This window comes from Gymnoscopelus braueri, assembly GCF_963280865.1.
Source record: "Gymnoscopelus braueri genome assembly, chromosome: 8".
In the NCBI taxonomy this organism is placed as follows: Eukaryota; Metazoa; Chordata; class Actinopteri; order Myctophiformes; family Myctophidae; genus Gymnoscopelus; species Gymnoscopelus braueri.
The window spans coordinates 11658557-11685179 of record NC_137609.1 but is presented as its reverse complement, the minus strand read 5'-3'; the positions used below and the strand labels follow the sequence as shown (position 1 = coordinate 11685179).

The window sequence follows — 26623 nt, the reverse complement described above, 5'->3', positions numbered from 1 at the left end:
CACACACACACTCTACAGGTGTGGGCGGAGCCACGTGGGCTTTCCAGTGCATTGTGGGTAATGGTGTTTACGGTGGACACGTTGGGACTACAAACCGTCTCAGTGGATTGTGGGTAATGGGGGTTTTACAGTAGACACGTTGGGACCGTTGGACTATGGTTGGGACTGCAAACCATCCATATTTCTTTTCACTGAATCATGTTGTGCGCCATCTAGTGGACACAGAGTGAAACTAATTCCTGCCTGAGATGTTTTTTTTGGCAAAGCTTTGTGTTGAAACCATAGTGTTTGTTCAGTAACAGTGTTAAATAGCTCTATATTGTGATAGTAATCATTGCTATAGCTATAGAGTGTTTGTTCAGTAACAGGGGTCTCCCCAGCTCTTTAATAAACAGAAAAGTATTCATTTTGATAGTGTTCCAGTTCCAATATTGTCTGCTCATTTCTTTGAACAAACTCCTGTTACTGAACAAACACTCAATAGCAATAAGTACTATCACAATATAGAGCTATTTATCACAAGGAAATCACTTACTTAAGCTTTCACATGCCTGTGTTTTTAGTCCAGAATGCATCCAGAGATGACTGCTTCCTTTCATATCTAACTAAAACAGTAACTCAACCTTTTCTGGATCAGGGCACACTTATAAAATCTCAGAAGTGTCCGTGGCCCACCGATCTGAGATGGGTGGGCCGCGTGCATATTCAGAGCATGTTTATTTGTGTTCTGGATTGGATCAATGGAACGAACATTTAAGTTCCTATTCATTGGTATCACAATGATAACAACATTTTCAAAGCTGTAAAGAACAAATATATCATGACGGGGAGGGTGATATTTGTCACTTTATGTACTACGGGCTGAGGGCGAATCCCGTCAGCAGGGAGTGTTGAGCGGGAGGAGTAGGACGAAGGCATCCTCCCGGTGGGGGCTCCTCACTGGCAGGTGAGTCAGTAGGATACAACAGCAGTGACAACACACAGATATGCGTGAGGGGAGGAATTATTTGGCATAACGACTAAATTGGGGAGAAGGGGTAAAAAACAAAACAATGAATAACGAACATCACGGCTCGTCTCCTTTTAACAGAAACTGCTTTATTTTGTCTGAACAAAATGAACTGTAATTCAACCGTTAACATAACGTTAAGGTCTACATTAGCATTATATTAACATATATTAACATATAGCATACCATATGTTATTATATTTTAACCGTCAGGTTCTAACCTTCACAACTACTGTATCTTACACAATAGTTTCACTGCAAGTCAGACTGAAGCAGGACTTCCAGAAAACACAACTTTAGGATAAAGTTACGTTCACATTGTTTACATAAAGCAGGATTTATAGAAAACATTAAACGACTAGGCAGATACAGTAGAGAGACAATATTAATATCACATGATGTAATACCACACAGCATGTATACAGGGAGTACAGCAGTGCAACACATCCAAGTACACACAGTTGAATTACCATACTTGTGGGGTCACATTTGGCCCTCACAAGTATAGTAAAACAAGTACAAACAAACACACACACACAGAGCTACAGAAGGGAGTAGGTTTACAACACGGCTGTAGGAAGGTCCCTTTCATATCACACCGCAGGATGAACATCTCAGATCCCAGAGTGTGTGCGTGAGTGCATGTGTCTGTCTGTGTGTGCTGGTTATGTGAGTTAGTGTGTGTGTGTGTGTGTGTGTGTGTGTGTTTAAGCGCTGCTCAGGGCGTCGACTCCAGGCAGGACTTTACCTGAGGACAAAGAGACAATGCATTTGAAAAAATGTGCTGCCAATTGTCCCAATTGGTTTTAATACCAAGTGAATGCAAAACACAGAAATGCTGCTGTCTTTCGTTTCAAAAGTTTATCCCAAGCTAACCTGGATGTACAGTAGCTCTGATTCATAGCCTAGAAGGAGTTCTCCTTAAGGCTATGGGACTTTCGATTCTTTGCGCACGGACCACAGGCTGCATAGCCTCTCGTCTGTAGCCCTCTACAGTTCTTGTCAATAGAAAAATTCCATTGACCAGATCTGTAGAGGGCACAGCGGAGTAACTAAATAATGTTTTCTTTACGGTGAAATATTTAACATTTTGTCCAAAAAGTGTATTTTAGACGTGAGGTGGGGGGCCTGGGCTCAGAGTGTTCCCACTTAGTAGAGTTGGCTTTCAACTCCATAAAACCCTCTTTGTTTTGGTGAGTAGCGAAAGTGTATTTTTTATATTTACTGCAGGCTATGCAGCCTGTGGTGTGTGCGCGAAGAATCGAAAGTCCCATAGCCTTAAGGTGAACTCCTTATAGGCTATGAATCCGCGCTAGATGTACAGTATAACCGTTTCTGACAGCAAATGCACAATTCTTATGGTTTTTTCTATGAATGCGTTCCATTGGTCGTTGAATCTATAGAACCATCAACAACCATCACCACATCCACACAGACACTTCTTTGTGGTTTGGCTTTATAAAGTTTAATATGAGTTTATAAAGTTTAATATGAGTTTATACTTTAATATGAGTTTCAATATGAGTTTATACATACAGTTAATGAATGTGTTAATGAACATGTCTCACCCTCCAGCAGCTCCAGTGAAGCGCCGCCTCCCGTACTAACATGGCTGACCTTGTCCTCTGTGTCCCACTTAGCACAGCATGTGGCTGTGTCGCCCCCACCTGGGAGGAGACGGGTAGCACACACACACACAGAAAGAGAGAGAGACCGTCAGTCAGTGGTGTTTAGAGCATCGCAGTTCCCGCCCACTTCCTGGTTTTTCGTGGTGCCGGAAGGAACAACTCAATGCATTTTTCCCATTGACATTTCCAAAAATATTTTTATCTATTAATTTAAGCCTCGAATCAAGCCATCATGACATGACATGAATCATGACCATAAAACGTTTGATTCTGTGATTTTTTTTTTGTTGAAAACGGCAAAACAAAGGGTATTTATTAAATATAGTATATCATATAATTAAATATAAAATAAAAAAAAATCCATCATCTATAGATTCATCAGAGATACCTGAAATCTATAGATGATGAAACTATTAGATGATGAAGGTCAGTTAGACTGAAACATTCTGTATTCAGTAAAACTACTTTTGTAATTGAGTACAGTGTGCAAGACTTCTCCCTCTTTTCATGCTGAATCTTTCCTAAGCAAACTGGCAAAGTAGGTGTGTAAGAGGACACTTTCTATTAAAAACTTAAGGGATAGTTCACCCCAAAAAATACTTATTTTCTATCAATTACACACCCAATGAAGCATTGAATTCAATTGTTTTTGTCACATTCCTGAGCCAATAATTTGATGATAATAATAAAGATGCTAATGTATCCGGTAGGAGACACAAAGGAGACTCTTTGTCTCTCCTACCGGAGAGACCGCCGGTCATCAAATGATTAGCTTAGGAATGCGATAAAAAACAAACAAATCTCCATGAATTCAATGCTTCATGGGGAGTGTAATTGATAGAAGATGAGTAATGTTTTTGGGTGAACTACTCCTTTAAGATTTTAATTTAAAATGCAATATATGAAAAGAACATTTGACTGTACGTATGAACAAATCGATACAAAATGAACATGCTGGCTTCTATGGTATCCAAATGACTGAAATCAGTCATGGCGACTTGAGAACTTAAATCCATGCGGTCATGGTGATACGTTAAGACATGTGTTGGTTAGAGTTAGGGTTCAGGGTTCTAGAGTGAAGGTAGAGTGGGCTAGTAATGTTTGGTACAGGGTCATTAGGGTTGGGGGCAGTGGCGGAAAAAGTACACAAATGTTTTACTTAAGTATCAATACTGCATTGTAGAAATATTCCGTTACAAGTAAAAGTCCGGAATTTAATATTTACTTGAGTAAAAGTACAAAAGTGATGGTATCAAATGTACTTAAAGCACCAGAGGTAAAAGTACTCATTATACAGAATGTCCGATTTCAAGTTTTCAAATGTATAAATATCTTTTGAAAATAGCAGATCTACAAGCTCACAATGTGTCGCGACGCATTGTGAGCTTGTATATCTGCTATTTTCAAATGGCCAAAATATATATATATATATATATATATATATATATATATATATATATATATATAGGGCTGAAGTGGTTAATGTATGTTTTGTAAAAATAATCTAAATCTACAAAGTAACTAAAGTTTTCAAATAATTGTAGTGGAGTAAAAGTACAATATTTGCCTTTGAGATGTAGTGGAGTAGAAGTCAAAGTATTGGAGATTGGAAATACTCAAGCATTTTATCAGAATTTTACTTAAGTACACTACTTAGTTACTTTCCACCACTGGTTAGGGCTGAAGCTACAGGGTCATTAGGGTTAGGGGTGAAGGTACAGGGTCATTAGGGTCAGGGTTTTTACCGATGATGGTGACACATCCGGTCTTGGTGACCTCCACCACTTTGTCCATCAGGCTCTTGGTTCCGATGGCGAAGGTGTCCCACTCAAACACGCCGACTGGCCCGTTCCACACGATCTGCTTGGCTCTCAACACCGCGTCCGCAAACGCCTTGTTACTCTCTGGACCACAGTCCAAGCCCTGAGGAACACCACAATATATGTTTAGACCCAGTCTAATCCCTGTGGAACACCACAATATATGTTTAGACCCAGTCTAATCCCTGTGGAACACCACAATATATGTTTAGACCCAGTCTAATCCCTGTGGAACACCAAATATATGTTAGACTCAGTCTAATCCCTGTGGAACACCACAATATATTTTAGACTCAGTCTAATCCTTGTGGAACACCACAATATATGGTAGACCCAGTCTAATCCCTGTGGAACACCACAATATATAGGTTAGACCCAGTCTAATCCCTGTGGAACACCACAATATATAGGTTAGACCCAGTCTAATCCTTGTGGAACACCACAATATATGTTTAGACCCAGTCTAATCCCTGTGGAACACCACAATATATGTTAGACTCAGTCTAATCCCTGTGGAACACCACAATATATGTTAGACTCAGTCTAATCCTTGTGGAACACCACAATATATGGTAGACCCAGTCTAATCCCTGTGGAACACCACAATATATGGTAGACCCAGTCTAATCCCTGTGGAACACCACAATATATGTTAGACCCAGTCTAATCCCTGTGGAACACCACAATATATGGTAGACCCAGTCTAATCCCTGTGGAACACCACAATATATGTTAGACCCAGTCTAATCACTGTGGAACACCACAATATATGGTAGACCCAGTCTAATCCCTGTGGAACACCACAATATATGTTAGACTCAGTCAAGCCCTGAAGAGAACCATGCTCAGTACTTCCAAAACATCACTTTGAAGCAGTGGTCGGAAAAGTACTCAAATGTTTTACTTTAAAAGTATCAATACTGCAATGTAGAAGTACTCCGTTTTTCAAAATGTACTTGAGTAAAAGTACAAAAGTATTGGTATCAAAATGTACTTAAAAGTACCAAAAGTAAAAGTACTAAAATGTTTGAAAATAGCAGATCTACGCGATGTGACGCGTTGTGAGCTTGTAGATCGGCTATTTTCAAACATTTTAGTACTGTATAAAATAGGGCAAAAGTGGTTAATGTATTACGTTATAATGTAATAATTTATATCTGCAAAGTAACTAAAGTTTTCAAATAATTGTAGTGGAGTTAAAGTACAAAATTTGCCTCTGAGATGTAGTTGAGTAGAAGTAAAAGTATAGACAATTGGAAATACTCCAGTAAAGTAAAAGTACCTCAAAATTGTACTTAAGTACAGTAATTGAGTAAATGTACTTAGTTACTTTACAACTCTGCTTTTAAGCTTATTTTTAATTCACGTCCAGTATAAAGTGTCTCATGCAGGAAGTTGCGCTGTCCATAGGCTTCAACAGGAACTCAGTTCGCACACACGCACGCGTGTGCGACGTCATCCGTGCATGAGACAATTTGGCTCCCAAGAGTTTTAAACAAGAAAGGCAATGTTTTGTAAATACTGAGGAAACAGACTGGCGACAAGGCACTGTGAGTGTGGTTCTGTTCTGAGTTTATCAATGGACTTTTGATAGTATTGCTCTTCTTAATCCTGGGCCCCAATTCTTTGCAGTTCTTTCTTTTTCAAACTCCATTCTCTTGGTTTTTTTTATTCTTTATTCACCATAAAGCAGTGGTTCTCAACCAGTAGTCCGGGGACCACCAGTGGTCCCCACTGGGGGGACCACCTGGGGTTCCAGGTGGTCCCCAGCTAAATGATGGAGTTGGTAACCAAATGGACCCTTATAGATCTTTAGCGTAAAATGAAACTAAATGGACCGTTACCGGTCCATTTGGTTTCATTATATGCTCTCACGAGTTAAATTATTATTAAACATCTGCATTACTTAAAGAATTGTTAGTTTGATCAACATTTGCCTGTTATCTCTCTCTTTTATGGTACCAACATCAACACAGCATGGAATTGTGGACAAAATCTCATCCAACAACAACAAAATATTCTAAGTCTTGGGTCTGAGAGTCTATATCTCATCAAACGGTGGTCCGTGGCTCAAATGCCAAATAAATAATGGACTTTGATATGAAAAAGGTTGAAAACTACTGCCATATAGGAATGTTAAACACATTTAAGTTCCATCACCCAGTGATGGACTAAGTACTCCAGTACTTGAGTCCTAATGTACGTATATTAAACTGGAGGTTGAGTATGACATGCATGCAGTACCTCTTGTCAACCAGTAGGTGTCCTACCAGACCACAGAGTGAGGTAGGACAGACAGAGAGGGATACCACCTCCACCAATAAAATGATGTTCTATTCACTAAATAAAGTTATATCCTGCACCTCCACCAATGAAATCGTGTTTTACTCACAACATTACCACTTTCATTTTGGCGTCACCATTTTGGGCACGTCAATAGGTTGGTGACGGCCGGTTTAAAGTGGTTAAAAATCAGGACACAATTGGTGATACTGATCTGCTAAGTTTAGATATAAGGATAATTCCTTTTAACAGGACGTTCATGGAAGTCCTTGCGGGCTTGTTTCCAATGAGGGCCTGTGAGCAATTAGGGGTTAAGAGTCTTGCTCAGGGACAAATTTCATTTCATCGACACATATGCTGGCGTGGCCTGAAATCGTACCTGGGGCAACCAGGGCCTCTGGCTCCCTAGGCGGGCTCACTAACCACTCAGCTATGGCCGCCCCATATAAAGTTTGGTTGTTTAGACATTAGTTTACAGATGGTAATGTTTAGATATAAGTTACAATATAAATTATGTATAGACATTAGTTTGGGTTTGTGGATAAGACAAATTATGTATATATATATATATATATATTAGCCAATGAAACAGCGTCAACTCATTAAAGGACCACTTCACCCATTTTCAATCTCATCTTCATATAACTGGTCCTCACTAATGCTCATTTATAAGATGACACCATTTCTGTCTACTCACTGCGTCTCATTGGTGGACTGTGGACAGTTTAGAAACCTTTTTTTAAGTTTTGTTTTTATTAATGTGAAAACAATGGCTTCCATTTCAGCATGCTAACTTTCCAGTAAGAGAAAGGCTGTAGTTTCTATTAGTTTAGATTACCCATCGATAATGTCACACTCGTCAAACGTATCGCAACGTTGACTCACCATCCATCCAGCGGGGATACCAGCCGCAACAGTAGCGGAACCAACAGCAGCTTTCTCATCAAACTTATCGGCGGTGATGAAGTCGACAGGGAGGTTGATCTTCACGCCGTTCTTCTCGGCCTTCGCCATCAGGTCCTTGACGATCTTCGCTCCTTCGTCATCGTACAGCGAGGTACCGATCTAAGAGCAGGGGAGAGGAACGCCTCGTTAAGACCTCATTAAAACCTTGAAACTATTTCACTCTCCTTAGCCACATGAGCCCTAGCGTCCATTGTGCGGCCAACATTTGACTAAAACAGCACAACACGTCGTGGATGAATCTGGATCAGTGGTGTCATGGGGCCACACGGAGTACCACAGTGTTCCACCGCTAAATTTTCTCACACGCAAGGTACGGCACGGTACAGTGCCCCCCACCGTCGAAGAAGAGAAAGATACTCGTTCAAAGCAAACTTTTAGTTTCAGCTCTATAATTCATAGCATTCCTTGAATCTGTATTAGTTTAAAAAGACAAACTATACAAACATGTTTCCTACTTTAAGGTAAAATAAAATAAGCGCGGTGTCCGCGTGCCATCATTAAAATACCGTTCCGCCGGGAAAAAAAGAAATCACCAATACACCCCTGATCTGGACGACATTGGTATTCTGACTTGAACAGGTTTGTAGCGTTTATTGAAGAGCTGGAGAGACAGGCAGACCCCTGTTACTGAACAAACGCTCTATAGCAATGCTTACTGTTGTAATCTCATTACTCGGGTAGGGGAAGTTCACAATATTTTCACCAGAGCTAGTGTAGCAAATGTGCCCAGTTTTAAATGTAAAAACTATGTTGGGGACAGGGATCATTTACTTACATACTAGGAGTCACACAGTGGAACAGTCTGGATACCACGGTGTCAAACTGACCACCAATCTGAGGTATTTTAAGCAGCAGACTAAAGCTTGGCTGTTAGTCATTCTTTGATTTGAGCTAAAAAGCATTATTTTACACTTTGGCTATTGAAAAATAGCAGATATACAAGCTCATAGCGGAGTGCCGCGCTACAAGCTTGTAGATCTGCTATTTTTGAAAAATCGTGAAAATGTGTGCGAATCTTTGAATATATATTCTTTTAAGGCAAACATTTTTAACTCAAATCTTTGCTTCTGGGGGATTCTACAAATGTCTTCTCAATACTAACAGTTTAAAAAAAAAAATGTTGCTATAATCAGTGGTTCTCAAACCTTTTCATGTCAAGGACACCCAAAATGATATGTATTTGGCCGTGGACCCCCATCTCAAAATATATTGTTCCAGGGACCCCCAGAAGCAAAGAACACACACACACACACACACACACACACACACACACACACACACACACACACACACACACACACACACACACACACACACACACACACACACACACACACACACACACACACACACACACACACACACACACACACACACACACACACACACACACAGTCTTGGGTTAAGGCACAACACTGTCTCACTGCATTATATGTAAGTGATTATTTACCTTGCTTATTGAAAGTCTCTCTGGATAAGAGCGTAAAATGCCTACATTGTAATCACTAACACAACATAGAGCGTTAACTTTTTAACAAATAAACCTCAACTTACTCTACTTTTAAATGAATAACTTTCAGTGGAGACTTTCTGCAGCACATACCCTTCCAGCAACCATTTAGCATGGAAACACATTTAATCAAAACCTTTCAACAACCCTATATGATGGAAACACTTTTTATCAGAAGCCTGGAATAATTTCCTGACTTTAACACGTTTTTAAAGTTTGACAATCATCTCAGCTGCATTGTGGGAACATTTCTTGTTTGTTCCTGGAGGTCAACTGGAGGTCACATTACTTTTTGCTTCCTAACGTGATAAAAACGACATATTTTCACAAAGCTGTCTAGACCAGTGGGTTATAACTCCCGTTATCACTCTGTCAACATTTATTTTTAATTATTGATGCCAAATAATAAGTTGACCCACTAAGCTTTTCTTACATTCACAAAAATAGCCGATATACTGTACAAGCTCACAATATGTCACACAATAACAGGTTATATTTAAATAGGCCAATACACGCTCCTTTCAACTTTGGAAAAAGAAAGAAAAAAAACATGCCGTTCGGACAGGCTTTCTGAACTATTAGTGAGGGAAATATGTAACAAAAAAAGGCTCAGTTGTTCACTTCCGGCAGAAAGTGTGAAAATTTGCATATGGCATGTTTGAAGTATGCCGATTTCAAATTTTGCCGGATCCAAGCACTTTTCCCATGGGATCTGGTCGTAAAATGAGAATTAAAGATGGCCGCCAACGTTTTTGGTTCAATTAGGTTTTGTATTCCAATCTTTGACACCTCATCACTTTTGAATGTGAAACAAGTTTGTTTTGATGAAATCCAAATTGTAATGCAGCAATACTTTGACATTTTCAGTTTCTGTAGATTAATTTAGCAGATAACGGTCTGTTTTTATGGCAAATTTGATTGAAACCAGTGTTACTCCAAAGTGCTTCATCTGAGCCTCATGATGTTGGTGTCTCTACCTATGTTTTCAGGGGTATTCTTTCACATGAGATCATATTACTGGGTTCACACTTATTTAATATTTTTGTAGCAAAACTCATTCTTCAAAAATAGCATATTAGATGGTTGACAGTGCATGTAACGGACCATCAGGAACTTCCAAATGATTCCCCAGATACCCATCGTGAATTTGTCAAGGGGAACTTTGTCATTGCACAAGTTCTCTGCTTTGGCACACGATCAGATGCATGAACAGCAGAACGCTATTGTGAAAGGTGATGGCGGAATTGTTGTAATTACTGAGAACTAGACCATACCCGGTGAAGGTTATTGCACGTCCTGTAGCGCGGTCCCCCCGCGGGTCCCCCCGCGGTCACCCCCCCCCACGGGCAACCCCCCACACACCCCCCGTCGCGGAACCCCCCGGGTCCCGTCGCAAACACACACACACACACGCAACGTTTAGCGCGAGTCGTCTCTTGCGCGCACACACAGAGCCAGCGTGTGCGCACACACACGGGCGCATGCGCAGTTCGTACTGTACTGTACGGTACGGTACTGTACTGTACGTACTGTACGTACTGTACTGTACGGTCTGGACTGTACGGTCTGTACGGTACTCTACTGTACTGTACTCTACTCTACTGTACGGTCTGTACTGTACTCTACTCTACGGTACTGTACGGTACTGTACGGTCTGTACTGTACTCTACTGTACTCTACCGTACCGTACCGTACCGTACCGTACCGTACCGTACCGTAGACGTTCCTTGCAACACACAAACAGTTCCTTCCGTACATTGCACGAAAGTTGAATGAGGAGTCTGTGATGCGTGTTGATGTGGTGTGGGACACGTAAGGAAGGAACCAGGCTTGGTCGTGGCATCGGCATACCACTCCATGTGACTGAACAGACATCCGTGCCACGAAACTGGAGTAGCTTCCTTCGAGTAGATTCCAACAAAAAGACATTATTCTGCTGCTCTAGAAACAATGGTTGTTCCAGATGGGAAAACACTTCTCACAACCTATGAAGAAGCCCCCCTTCTGATGTTTCTCAACTTCAACCATGTACATACACATGAAGAGGCTGATTCGCGAATGTTGCTACATGCCTGGCACGCCTACCAGCGGGGGAAGAAAGTGAACGAGGCACGCAAGCAGCTATTTGCTCATGGAAATCGCAAAGTGGAAAATATTCCACCCACAAAGGAGGCACTTCGTCATGTGAAGAGAGCAGTATTTCAAGCTGGTCACATCTGGGGACAGTCCCAAATTGCCAACCCAGAGATTCCTTCACCTGCAGATTGGGGATGGGTGAAAAGTTAGGACGATGGCTGGTGTCCATTTTGGACGGTGATGGCAGAGGTGGCGTCTAAAGGGTGTCGAGAGCTGATCAAATGCATGTGTAAAAAACGGTGTGCTGGAAAATGCAAATGTTTTGCGGCTAATCTACCATGCACAGAACTTTGTGTTTCTGTTCAGGACAATGCTTCCAAGAAGAACAGAGTAGGACAGATTAAATAAACAAGTTAATGAGAAATAAATGTAACGTCCTCCCAGTGGGGGCTCCTCACTGGCAGGTGAGTCAGTAGAATACAACAGCAGTGACAACACACTGTGTGTGGGGAGGAATCAATTGGCATAATGATATATATAACAATTCGATAAAAGGGTGTACCAAACTTTTCTCAGTTGATTCTTATGTGTTTTTTCCCGTAGAATCCATTTCTGCCATGTACATTTTTGTATTGTGCATAATTAATTAGATAATTAGCATATTTGCAGCAAATATGCTAATTATCTAATTAATAAGTCAGACGCTTTGGTCTGACTTCTTGGATCCGGCAATTTTTGAATTCAGCGCCCAAAAATACCCCTAGGTGCAAAATTTCACACTTTCTGCCGGAAGTGAAAACTTTTTCACATATTTCTCCCACTATATAGTTTGGAGAGTCAGGACATCTGGGGGTGCAGGAGTTCTGTGACCTCCAGACCGCCCATCAGAAGTTCTGAATGACATCAATGTGTAGTTACATCACCCCCCTTTACTAAAAACTTCAGAAGGAGCCAGAGCATGTGAGCGGAGCGGGACAATATAACGTAGCGGGGAGTGTTCAAATGTATAAAAATCTTTTGAAAATAGCAGATCTACAAGCTCACAATGGCCACAGTTACATGGACATCATGTATTTATTCAGAATGAACTCATTCAGAATGAACTCATTCCGAATAGAGGAATCTGTTCCACTCACCTGTTTACATGGGACCTGAATAAAAGTATTCCTCGTTTACATGACCAAAGCATTCATTCGGAATATAACTTTTGACATGCGTAAAGTGGTTCCCGCCTACGCCCGGGCATGGACCAGGGGCCACTACCCGGAGCAGAGCTTCCCCTGGTGGGCATGGGAGGAGGCAATAGCCCCCTTGTGCCTCCGCGGCGGAGGTCTGTCGGTCGTAGACAGGCCGGTAAGCAACGCACCGACTCCTGGCCAGGCAGCGTTGTATGCGGTACAAGCCTGTGTTCCTTTGTTATCGCCGTTTTAATGCAAAAGTAGCAGATCTACAAGTTTTAGGCTAGCCTATACTATTTGTCACATTTCTCATGTAGGTACGATGACGTCATCGCGCATTCGCACATGGTCATTATAATAATAAATAATAATACATAAACACCGGACCGCTCATGGTCATTATAATAATAAATGGAGAGAGAGAGTCTATGAAACAAGGCACGCTCATTTACGGCAAAAGTACAAAAGTATTGGCATCAAAATATACTTAAGTAGAAAGTATAAGCTACTCATTATACCGAGTGTCACGTTTTTCTTGTATTATGAAAAAGCTTTGAAACATGCTGTAACTCATTCACTGTGACGAAAACCCTCTTTCTGCGCCGAGTAGCGCGCGGTGCGCACACGGGTTGAATGCGGGGTCTGTCGCCCTAAAACACAATCGCCCCGGGTCAAAATCCAGCGACCATGGAGCGGCCGTGGATGGCCCGCTCAAAAGGTGCGTGGGGTTTTGGGACGACCGTTCCGGCTGCCCATGTAATGAATTGATTAAGTAAAACTCATCTGTTTTCGCTGCAGCTGCGCCCTAATAATGTTGTTTTCATTTATTTTTGTTCACGTATGCTATTAAAACAATGCAGCTATTGCAGTATTGGGCCTTAACATGTGATTAAAAATGTATACGTATTTGGCCCCTCATATATAAATAAATGTAAAAACTGATTTAAAATTGAAACTTGCAGCTGATCAATGCGTTTCTGCGTTTACGTGTGGACAGGGATTTAAAAAAAATAATCTTTGTCATGCGGCCAGGGATTCTTTTTAAAAACTGAGGACTAAAATACCCGTTTAGAAAAATATCCATATAAGTGTAGCCTAGGCCAGCAATCCTCGGAGCGTCCGTTCTCCTGGACAAGTCTGGGCTTAACCATTACAGGCTTATTAAATGACGCTATAGAATAGAATCATTCATTTTATCCCGCAGGAGCGACCGTGGCCGAATTAGAGATTTGATAGGTCATTTTTGGACAATTCTGACAGCACTACTAAGCACGGACATGCGCAAAGTAATGCATGTATTCCAAACAGAGAGGATTGTTTGGAATAAAGTGTTTACATGGTCAATTCCGATTGGTATATCCCGATTCAAACGGTCTATACCACCCCTCCTAACCTGAATGAAAATTCATTCGGGTCAGACTGGAATGGAATATTCTATTCCAATTGAGGTGTTTACATGAGCATTTCTATTCTGAATGAATTCATCCATTCATTCATTCCGAATAGAAGTGTATTCATTCCGAATAAAACTGTCCATGTAACAGCAGCCATTGTGAGCTTGTAGGTCAATCAACATGAACCAACATGAACGGATAGCGAGCGTGACAACAGCCCCCGAGAGCGTGGAGCGGCATTTCCCCTGGCTCAGCTCCGCTCACATGCTCTGAAACATACATGGGCAACTGGCGGCTCGGGGACCAAATGAGACCCCCACCTTCACTTAATGCGGCCCGCAGGTTAATATCGGAATACTGATATATTATTGATTTCAGCTGTTACAATTGCAAACATGCAAACATGACCCGCTTTAATTACTTCAGTCTATATTAGTAGCTTAAATGACTTTTTTTTAATGTCCAATGTATTTGTATTTAAGTTCATAAAGTTAACTTAATCATATGCATAATGAAATGCATAATGCATTTGCAAAAATAATTCAGGATTCCAATTCCAAAGTAGCAAAAATAGCAGATCTGCAAGCTCAAAACACGTTGCGACACGTTTTGAGCTTGTAGATCTGCTATTTTTGCTACTTTTTTGTGACATACTACTGCTCTGGAAGGAGCAAATACTGCGCTTTAAGGTCACTTGTGTGCTTCATAAGCGTCACAGCCAAGTGTCAGACACCTCAGTTTCCCATGTTGCCTTGTGGGTTCTTGTGGGCAGTGTGGGTTTTGTAGTTCATTTCATTTACGTTGGAATGTTGGCTACAAGACAAAAGGGGCTCGTAGAATGGCTTGTTGAAACTGGGGCCAATGCATGGTACTTCTTTCCTATTGGTTGATGCCCGGTCAAAGTACATCAAGGTTGAACTGCACTCTTCACACTGTTTACATGCGTTGGATGTGTGTGAACGGTGCGAGTGTGACTAATGCACCGTGTTGTGAAGAGTGTGTGTGTGTGTGTGTGTGTGTGTGTGTGTGTGTGTGTGTGTGTGTGTGTGTGTGTGTGTGTGTGTGTGTGTGTGTGTGTGTGTGTGTGTGTGTGTGTGTGTGTGTATTGTTGTGTGTGTGTGTGATCATACCTCCATGTTGTTGAGGACCTTCAGGAAGGTGAAAGCCATTCCTCCTCCGATGATCATCTCGTTCACCTGGTCCAACATGTTGTTGATCAACTGGATCTTGTCTTTCACCTTCGCTCTGATAGAGACAGGAGGGAGAGAGTGAGACAGGCAGACAGGTTCAGTTATAAACTCCTGAAACGAGAAGTTTTTTTTTAAATCGCCACAAACAAAAATATATTAAATGTATTCTATTGTCTTTACTCTTTAATCATTCATTATTAGTCTCTGTCTGTCTCTTAATCTGTCTGTCTGTCTGTATCTGTCTGCCTGTTCAGAACAGACAGACAGACAGGGTGGGCGGTGGTGTCTATGAAAGCATGAATGGAGGGATTTGATTGGCTGCTTTCCAGACGTTAAAATGCTGTGACAATTGCACAATAGAACCTGGACCCTGACCCAGTGTGTGTGTGTGTGTGTGTGTGTGTGTGTGTGTGTGTGTGTGTGTGTGAGTGTGAGAGAGAGCTTTCAGGACAACCATTGAATATAAAATGGCTCTGGTATATAGTGTCGGAGTCCTGACGTCAAACCTGTTAAAATTACATAATTTAAGAACTGTGCTCCAACAATAAAAGATAAATGAGTCCAGACATTCAGTCCCTGTGTCGTTTATGATATTTAGTTATAATTTCATACAATATTAATTATTATTTAATACAGTCTGTGTTTGGAGAAAGTGTAATCAATTCTGTGGCGGTCGCTGGAAGCAGCGTCGAGACTACATTAGGAAATCACGCCAAAACATTCCTGACATCAGTGTTCATTTTGTTGAGAAAAAATATGAGAAAAAAAAATTTTGGTCAACTACCTTTTTTCACTGACAACAAAATAAAAACTATATAAAATCTAATCTGTGATGACTAAATAGATTGACAATTTCGTCAACAAATACAAACTAGACTAAAATGTTAGGCAGGGACTAGTGGAAATGAGATCCAGTAGAACTAAGACAAGTCATTTTATAATTGGCTACGTGTGGGTGTCACGCTCCAAACATAGTCGATCTACAAGCTCGCAGACACGTTGTGAGCTTGTAGATCGACTATGTTCGGCACAGGACAGGAGTATAAATCAGGCATTACGACGCCATCAAGGCCCGCCAAAATACAATTTAGTCGACTAAATCAACTCTAGATTTAGTTGACTAAACCATGGGTTCCCAAACTTTTCAGCCCGCGACCCCAAAATAATGCGGCCATTGACTCGCGACCCCACCTAACCCTGGAGGTAATTTATGCACATAAACTTGCACGTTTGGTGCACATTTGTAATGTATTAAAATGGTAAAATGTACTACTTGTACGGTAATCATTTTTAGATTGTATTTCATCCATTCTGTTGAATTTCAAGAAGAAAAAAAATATATATATTTTTTTATGACCCAAAATAATTTTGCGACCCCACCGTCAGTGTCCCGCGACCCCAAGTGTGGTCGCGACCCCAACATTGGGAACCCCTGGACTAAACTAGACTAAAACATTTCAAATTACTAAAATTGTATTCAAAAGTCTTAAAAAAAATAAAAAAAAGTAAATATATGTGGTCAAAATGAACACTTTTCATGCCACGCTACGTCAAAAACATTTCTGAGATTTAGTTTGTTTGATGAAACAACATAGAACTCTGACAACGCTACTCTGTCTCTCCTACAAACAGTAAACATCCAATGCAACGACGTGACGCTAATTGTAAGCGCCGTGGAGCCGGGAGCGGCCACATGTGTAGGCTAATGGGAGATGTAGTCTTTAGGTCATTTCTAAGCCTGGGAATTGTAGTCCATTTGTAGGTGGCCTCTAATTTTCTCCCTCTTGTCAGTTGATGCTTCTAAACCAAATGAGTAATATTGCTGGACTCTTTCAGTCACCGTGGTGACCTGTCAGTGGCCTAGATTCTGGTGTATTGATGACCAGTCAGTAGCCTATATATTCTGATGTATTGATCACCTGTTAGTAGCCTATTGTAATGGCTATTTCAGAATGCCAACCTGTTCTTCTATATTTCTGTACTATTTAACTCTATCTGAACCAAGGAGGTTTAAACTCACAGCAGGGGTTTTTAGTCAACTCAGTTACAGCTGTCAATCTAACAGCTGATCTGAATCCTTCATGCTATTCTCACTGTGTCAGCTATGTGTATTTGTGTAACTATGCTTGTGTCGCTTTTATCTTTAGTACATACCTTATATGGCTATTTAGAATTGCATCTGTGGTAAATGGTCTACTATAAGAACTGTGTGAGATGGGTGTTTGAGAGGCTTGTGCCCCGAATGGGCTGTTGGTCAGGCCAGGAGGCCTGGCTCTACCGATCTGTGTATGCTGTTGCGCTCTGCTGACATCTTCCTAATAAATGATCTAAAACTTCACCTGAATGGAATATTATTATTAATATTGCTATAACATTTGGCGACGAGGATGGGATCAATATTTCATCATCATAAACATGATTATGATTATGGATACTTGATCAAAAGAACTTAAGGGTGAAGGACTTTTTGGGAAGAAGACTTTCTCAAAGCAGATCCGGACCAGATCCAGACGATGGAGGACAAAGAGGAGACGACTACAGAAGCAAGCTATGCAGAATCAACTTTTGATGATCTTCTGCAACAAGGTCTACACGATTGGAACCTCGCAGACCGATCTATTCTGTCTGTGATGACAACAAGGAAACCACAAGCTTCAAGTGCCAGAGGGAAGGAGCAGAGCATGCGTTTTCCACAGCAGAGCGTGCGTGGTCACCAGCCATGAGAGCAGCACCAACAATCTCACCATGTAACATCGAAGGTGAGGAAATCGACACCATGTCAAACAAACAACAAGAGACTTTGCCACAGCAGGAGGACAAGGCACAGAGAGCCACAGAGAGCATTTGAGAGCCACTGAACAGGGGAACCACCAGCCCAGTGGAGACCACTCAAAATGGACGTGAGCCACTGAACACTGGGACCCACCAGCCCAGTGGAGATCACTGTCAGAAATGCAAACCAAATGCACCCGTATGCCAAGTGAAGATGGAGGAAAGAGCCATGAAGACTGGAAAACTATATTCGATAACTAATGTGAACATATTTGTTCTTACTGCCTAATCTCTGGCATATCAACGTCTAGAAGGGTGAGATACAAGTAATCGGTGAAAGGCCATCCGTGGAATATCGGTAAATGAATCTGTGCTTAATTGTACAAAGTGGTGTGAGGCCATCCGGGAAAAAACGGTAAATAACTGTACGAACTGTACAAAGTCCTTAGAAGGAAACGTGTCAAAATCAATCCGTGAAAGGCGGTCCGAATTGGTAAATGAATCTGTATGGAGCCCTCAGTCTTGAGAAACAGAGATTTAACATACTAACAGATATAGATTTGACATTATGAGTGAGAGGCTTTCAAACCTAAAACAACCAGGTCTATTATTCTCTAATATGTTTCATGTGATATGTTTGATATTTATCTGAATTAATTAATATAGGAATTTTAGATAAAAGCTGATATCTAAAAAAAACAATTTGTCAACTGGGCATTGGCCATAAATGTGGAAATGTTTGTTTTGACTGCATAGTCTCTGGCCTTTTAACGTTTAGAAGGGAGAGAAGTATTGATACGCGTATCCACCCAAAACAATTAGCCGGCGTGCTAAGGGCCCTTTGCCTTGAAAAACAGAGATTTAACGTCCAACCAGATAAAAGATTTCACATATACTAAATTCTAGAAAATGAGATTGAGAGAGAGCTCTCAAATCCAAACAAGATCTACTTTGGATATTATTATTAGGTTAACGGCAGAGTCAGTGATGCCTTCTGTGTCAGTCAATTATGCATCAGTTATAAGTCGCACGTCCTGTCTCCTGATATTTTTGTCTGATTGATCATACAGTAAATGGTTGAGTAAATATATAGCTATATCAACATGTAGGTAGGAAAATGTCTATTGATTTGGCATTCTATAAATCACCTGTCGTATGTACATGAATATGATTATTCATGTACAAAAACAAAAAACTCTGGAATGTAATGGCTATTTCAGAATGCCAACCTGTTCTTCTATATTTCTGTACTATCTAACTCTATCTGAACCAAGGAGGTTTAAACTCACAGCAGGGGTTTTTAGTCAACTCAGTTACAGCTGTCAATCTAACAGCTGATCTGAATCCTTCATGCTATTCTCACTGTGTCAGCTATGTGTATTTGTGTAACTATGCTTGTGTCGCTTTTATCTTTAGTACATACCTTATATGGCTATTTAGAATTGCATCTGTGGTAAATGGTCTACTATAAGAACTGTGTGAGATGGGTGTTTGAGAGGCTTGTGCCCCGAATGGGCTGTTGGTCAGGCCAGGAGGCCTGGCTCTACCGATCTGTGTATGCTGTTGCGCTCTGCTGACATCTTCCTAATAAATGATCTAAAACTTCACCTGAATGGAATATTATTATTAATATTGCTATAACACTATGTATTGCTAGTCAAGCTGAACCTGTGATTGAACCTGTGATGTTTCAGTGACGGTCCGTTCTTACCCTCCCAGGATGGCCAGGAAGGGCCTGGCGGGTTTCTCCAGAGCCATGGCGAAGTAATCCAACTCCTTCTTCATCAGGAAGCCTGCTGCCTTCTGGGGAAGATTCACTCCTACCATGGAACTGAGGAGAGGAGAGATATAACTATGTGACTATGGATATCTCGGAGACAGGGGCTTCCAAAAGGAGTAGGGGGTCTGGTGGTTGGAGTTCAACACACCACGGAGAAACTAGGACCAACTAGCACCATACCACTCGCTCGTTGGTGTTTGTTCAATTATTTATTAAGTGCTACTACATGAAGTGTTACTTAGCGTGCGGTTTGCTGCACAAACACTCCTGTCCCTGATAATGATGTTAATGTAGCTGATTGATAATATATGCTGTAGATCCATCTCTTTAGTAGTGATTGTTTTTTTATTGGAATAGCAATTTTTCCAGTGCATACTGCAGGCTTTGTTGACGAGATTAGGCTCCACACATCATCCATAATTTAACGATATTATAATTATTTTAACATAATTTATTGATATTTTCATTCAAGCTCTCAGAATGTCTAATATAGGGAGGTGGCACTGCGGGGTAGAGCTTAGTGATCAGTCTATTATGACAACAGTGAAAGTTAATCGATGTAACATAACGCTGTGTGTGTGTGTGTGTGTGCGTGTGTGTACCTGTGTGCTCTGTGGGCGGTGCCGAAGGCATCGTTGACGTAAACGTCTCCCAGCTTAGAGAGAGACGCCCTGAAGGAGTCTATCTGCTCCTGGGATGCCTTGGTCTGATGGGAGAGAGACAGGCAGAGAGAGAGAGAGAGAAACTGTATTTAGAATTTAACAGCTAGAATTTCTCTTGCTCTTCGGAGAGTGAAAGACAGAAAGAAAGAAAGAACAGTAGTTTGTCTAACCTTTGACCTTTGGACCGCAGCCATCATTGTGTTTATAAAGTGTTAATATTGACCTGATTAACGTTATCAGTCTGCTGCAGGTTTACAACACTGAGTGTGTGTGTGTGTGTGTGTGTGTGTGTGTGTGTGTGTGTGTGTGTGTGTGTGTGTGTGTGTGTGTGTGTGTGTGTGTGTGTGGAGAGAATGTGCAGTCACGCAGTAGGAGAATGTTCATTTGTTTCACACACACGTTCTCACACAACGGTAAGTACTCCGTTTGATTAGGCGAGGGGCAATTTCAGTAACTCTGCGTTTTATATAACAGCCAGACCTGTGTTGCAAAATGCGGCTGTGTCCGTTTTTCTAAGATTATTTACAGATATTTTGTTGATAACGTAGGATAAACTAGGAAGCTTCCCATGGGATGCATCAACGGTGAGTTACTGATGAATTGAGTACAGTGGACCACAATTGAAACAAGTTATCAAACCTGCTAATAAAGTATTCAATCAAGTTGAATGTGTCTTTTCTCAATATACGTCAGGTTCAACATCTCTGACTTTGTGGTGGTCTGACTGCCACATTACACCGCTGGATCTGGTTCATGTTGACCTTTATAAGGCAAAATGTCACAGCTCTCTGGCTGGAGGTCACTGAAAGGTCAAGACAGATATTTAATGTCCTGAAATACCAGAGTCCAGTAAGGTTCAAAGGTCAATACTATTACTGTACAATTACTATTATTAGTACACTTACACCAGTACAACAGTATCAGAGTGAGGTTGTACTGGTCAGCTCCCAGCACAATAGTATCAGACTGTGGTTGTACAGGTCAGCTCCCAGTACAACAGTATCAGACTGTGGTTGTACCGGTCAGCTCCCAGTACAACAGTATCAGACTGTGGTTGTGCCAGTCAGCTCCCATTACAACAGTATCAGACTGTGGTTGTACTGGTCAGCTCCCAGTACAACAGTATCAGACTATGTGTACTGGTCAGTTTTAAAGTAAAAACAGGGAGTGGATTTGAGGTCAGATCGACTGTGTGAATGGTTCACTGCAGTCCTGCAGACATCATCATCATCAAAGTGTGACTCTGCATTCTGCGGGGACACTGCAATGACGTCATTAAAGTGTGACTCAGCATTCTGTGGGGAGACTGCAGCTGGCCTTTAAAAAAAAGGGACAATTGCTGAGTCACTGTCGCGTGATTATGAATCCCACCAATGTTATAGGATAGACCCGCCTTACCTGATTGGCTCCCTGGCAGGCATAGTTTTACTGAGGTTAGGGTTAAGTTTAGGTTTAGGCATAGTTGCAAAAACGAGAACTGTCAATCACAGCGACTACTGGCCAATCACAGCGGGTTCTGCCTAGAACTGTGGTGGGATCCATAATAACGTGCCACGTCACTGTCCTTCACAGTGAGGACAGGATTTCAAGGATACCAATTTTATCCAATCAGGACAGAGAACTCACACAGGATACACAAGTGAAATTGGAAGTGATGGCTCAAAGAAGTGAGCAGACAAAATTGGAACTGGAACTCTTATATAAATGGAAGCTGATAAATGGGTTCTCTCACCTGATTGGATAAAATTGGTATCCTGGTAAACTGAAGATGTATTTTCTGAAAATGTATTTTCTGTTTACTAAAGAGCTGGAGAGAGTTACTGAACAAACACTCTACAGCAATGATTACTATCACAATATAGAGCCATTTAACTCTTAATTTAACAAAAAAAAGATCACATCATCTTTCCTTTCCGTTGTGTGGATTGTTCCACTATGAGAACTGCTTTTCCTTTGTGGATCTCTCTCATTCATTCATTCATTCAATCATTCATTCATTCTCACACACACACACACACACATATAATCCTGATCCCCCCCACCCCCCACCACACACACAGTCATGACAACGTACCTTGTTACCGGCAGCGTCCTTGCCCTTGCCCTCCTCGGCAACGTGGAACCTCAGGTTCTCCAACAGGATGACACTGCCGGTGGCGGGGCTAGCGCACGCCGCCTCCACGTCTGGACCGACGCAGTCCTTCAGGAAGGTGATATCCCTACCGGACACGGACACAAATATTGAATCATTTCAGAATTGCGATTACAACACCAAAGTTACCAAATCCGTTCTTGGTCAAATTATGTTCCATAATGCAACCAAATTATATTATAACGCCCAGATCTAAAATCGCCCCTAGCACCTGATGTAAAGAGTTGTGTGGTTTGGTTGTGAGGGGAAAACAATCGAGCGTACAGGAATAATAAATCAAACGCACCCTTTCCAAGCACGTGTGATCTGATCCTGTGTAGATTAAGGTTGGACCAAAATATTCCTAAGGGTACCGTGTTTTGTAGCCTAGACTCGTCGGAAATAAGCGCAGCAAGAGCCTTATGATCATTATTAGAATAGAATGGCCCAAATTGATTAACATTTCACGCACGCTTTGTATTGCGCTTTTCATAAAATTTGGATGCATTTGAAGAGAACAGCGCAGAATCTTTTAGTGGAACGCCGTACCGGTCCGAACCCTACCGGCCCACTTTCAGCCCTGGTGTTACCTGCCCAGCAGTGTTTTGAGTATAAAACAATAAGAATAGTAATAGTGCTCTACTCAGGTACCTGCCCAGCAGTGTTTTGAGTATACAAACAATAATAATAGTAATAGTACTCTACTCAGGTACCTGCCCAGCAGTGTTTTGAGTATACAAACAATAATAATAGTACTAGTACTCTACTCAGGTACCTGCCCAGCAGTGTTTTGAGCTCAGCAGCCACTGGTTCCAGGGAGTATTTGTCAGGCATGGGGCTTCCATCAGGACGACCCAGATGGGACATCAGAACCACAGCTTTCGCCCCGTTGTCCAAACAGTGTTTAATGGTTGGAACCGCTGCCTTGATCCTGATGACACACACGCACACATTATCATCTTCTTTCATTTAATCTGTGTAAACACTTTAACACTTTTTATTTAATTGTTTATTTACCTCTGGTTGTTGGTGATGTGTTGGTCCTTCATTGGAACGTTGAAATCAACCCTGTTAACACAAACACACTATTAAACAAACTAGTAAACTAACAACTAAACAAACTAGTAAACAAACAAACTTGTAAACAAACAAAACTCTTTAGTAAATAGAGAAATAAGACAGATTGACAGCAGTCTGCTCCTTCAGCCATTTACAACCTTATCTTCATATAATTGGTCCTCACAAATGCTCAGTATAAGATGACACCATTTATGTCTACTCACTCTGTGTCTCATTGGTGGACTGTGGACCAGTGACATCATCGGTAGGCAGGTTTGGTCATTTAAAAAAAAGATTTCAAACTACTTTTTATGAATGCAAGAACAATGGCTTCTATTCCAGCATGCTAACTTTCCAAGAATAGAAAGGCTGTAGTTTCTATCAGCTTAGAATCCCCGTCGATGATGTCACTGGTAGGCAGGTTTCTGAACTGTCCACAGTCCACCAATGAGACACAGAGTGAGTAGACAGGAATGGTGCCATCTCATAAAGAGCATTAGTGAGGACCAATTATATGAACATAAGGTTGAAAATTTGTGATGTGCTCCTTTAAGTCATTTAAGGTCAGCTGACATTAGTCCTGCCCCCCCGCTGTCCCTGGTTGGCAGTTAGACAATGATGGATCCTAATCCTCATTACAGTGGATTATTATGAACAGATCAGATTACAAACATTGTTCAATAAATAACTATCATATCTATGTATAATCCTGTATGTATAGTAAACAACAAACATTTCTCAATTGCTGTCAGAGCACTAGATGAGGATTTATACTGTACAGTATATATGCTCCTTGCACATTCCTCTGCTATTGATTAGATATGAGCTGACACACACACACACACACACACACAGAACACCACTAAATGTAACCATATAGAATCCACAATAGATTAGCTATCAGCAGCGAATATGAACATGTTTGTTACATAACAGACCCCCCCCCCCCCCACACACACACAGTCTATTGTCGGTGTCTAGTCTTGACTATGGAGTATGTGAGTTTCATTGATTCAGTGCCAGAGGAATTCTATCCGGGCGTGATCTGAAATATCAACGGTGTCCACCGGCAGAACCAGAATAAAACCAGGATAAATCCAGTATAGAACCAGTATAAAACTAGTGTAAATTCAGCATAAAACCAAGCCAGTACCAGTGCCATCTCACCAACACAGCACATACAGTAATACTAATAATAAAAGTCCGGAATTCAAAATGTACTTGAGTAAAAGTACAAAAGTATTGGCATAAAAAAATATATACTTAAAAGTACCAAAAGTAAAAGTACTCATTATGCAGAATGTCCCAATTCAAGTTTTCAAATGTATAAATATATTTTGAAAATAGCCGATCTACAAGCTGAGGCATTGTGAGCTTGTAGATCGGCCATTTTCAAATGGCCGAAATATATATAGGGCTGAAGTGGTTAATGTGTGTTTTGTAATGATAATAAAAATCTACAAACTAGTAACTATAGTTTTGAAATAATTGTAGTGGAGTAAAAGTACAATATTTGCCTCTGAGATGCAGTGGAGTAGAAGTAAAAGTATTGGAAATACTCAAGTAAAGTACAAAAACCTCAGACGCAGACCAGTGATCCTGCCTGCCCCCAGGCAGGCAGAGAGGATCAATAAAAGGTCTATCTATGTTTTTTATCTCAGCAGAATGAATGGAGGGAGGAAGAGCAACAATGAAGTTGCACAATCAGGAAGTGAATCATGAATTAAAAGTTACAGATGTCTGCTTTGTATTGTGCAGATTGACAGTTATAGTGCTGCAACATGCAAAGATATCCTGTCTGTTCAGACACACTTCTCCACACAACATCAGTTTATCCTGCTACAACAGCAGCAAACACACATCCTTTACACTCAGTGTTCATTTCGTCGATTAAAACTACGACGAACATTCAATGTTCGTCGACTACCTTTTTTCACAGACCAAAAATAAATAAAAATCTAAGCTATGACGACTAAAACTATGACTATATATATATATATATATATTGACAATTTTGTCAACAAGTAAAAACTAGACAAAAATTTTAGGGAGGGAGTAGTCTAGAAGAGATCCAGTAGAACTAAGACAAGTAATTTATGCTTGGTCGGGTGTTGCGCCCTGAAAATAGCCGATCTACAAGTTCACAACACGGGTGTGATGCATTGTGAACTTGTAGATCGGCAGGCAGATAAGAATAAATCAGGAATTACAACGCCATTATGGCCCGCCAACATACATTTTAGTCGACTAAAGAATACTGTAGATTTAGTTGACTAACAAAAAACATTTCAGATGACTAAAACTAAATAGAATTTCATTCAAAAGACTGAAGACTAAATCAAAATGTGCTCTCAAAATGAACACTGATCCTGTCTGACACTTCTCCACAGCATGTGCATCCTGCTACAACAGTAGGAAATTGCACTCGAGCTTAAAGTCCATCCAGTTAAAAGTGAACTTGGTGCTCTATTAACCTTCAAACCTTTCTCGGTAAAGAGCAAGAACCAACGGAGTCACGTGAACCTTGACCTTTCCCCACCGGCCCCCCTGAGCCTGTCGGACAGCAGCAGACCGACCCATGACAACCAGCTGAACCTTGACCTTTCCCCGTCGGCCCCCTGAATGTCGGACGGCAGACTGACCCCTGATATTTACAACAGTTTCAACAGTGTGCACATTAGCTGACCACTGCCGTGTGTATGTGTACAGTATATTATTATATTACAATATACAGTAAGATAACCAAGCACCACAACTAGAACTATCATTATGTGGCCTTCACAGTGGATGCTGTTCTGACATCCTTGACTTATAAATGTAACTATAAATATATCATTAAAAAATGTTTCTAAGTAAGTAATCCGTGGGGACCAATGGTTCCCAGTGGTAAAAAGTTACTAAGTACATAAGTACTGTACTTAAGTACAATTTTGAGGTATTTTTACTTTACTGGAGTATTTCCAATTAGTACTTTTACTTCTACTCCACTACATGTCAGAGGCAAATATTGTACTTTTACTCCACTACAATGACTTGAAAACTTGAGTTACTAGTTACTGTAGATTTTGATTATTATTACAAAACATACACTAACCACTTCAGCCCTATATGCATTTTGGCCATTTGATCAAGCTCGCGACGCATTGTGAGCTTGTAGATCTGCTA

The 26623-nt window shown here is 41.0% G+C and overlaps 1 protein-coding gene across 1 annotated transcript in view; it reads right to left on the bottom strand.

Moving 5' to 3' along the window:
* Nucleotides 1-1078: 1078 nt before the first annotated feature.
* Nucleotides 1079-26623, bottom strand: part of LOC308089954 (phosphoglycerate kinase 1) — a 28182-nt gene continuing 2637 nt past the window's right edge. Inside the window, exons 2-11 of the mRNA XM_080434930.1 lie at nt 23417-23467; nt 23175-23330; nt 22343-22487; nt 20209-20312; nt 19538-19657; nt 14995-15109; nt 7626-7805; nt 4383-4560; nt 2578-2676; nt 1079-1757 (exon numbers count right to left, since the gene is read on the bottom strand). Of these exons, the coding sequence (XP_080291056.1) occupies nt 1717-1757; nt 2578-2676; nt 4383-4560; nt 7626-7805; nt 14995-15109; nt 19538-19657; nt 20209-20312; nt 22343-22487; nt 23175-23330; nt 23417-23467 (1189 nt within the window). The 3' untranslated portion in view covers nt 1079-1716. The remainder of the gene's footprint in view (nt 1758-2577; nt 2677-4382; nt 4561-7625; nt 7806-14994; nt 15110-19537; nt 19658-20208; nt 20313-22342; nt 22488-23174; nt 23331-23416; nt 23468-26623) is intronic.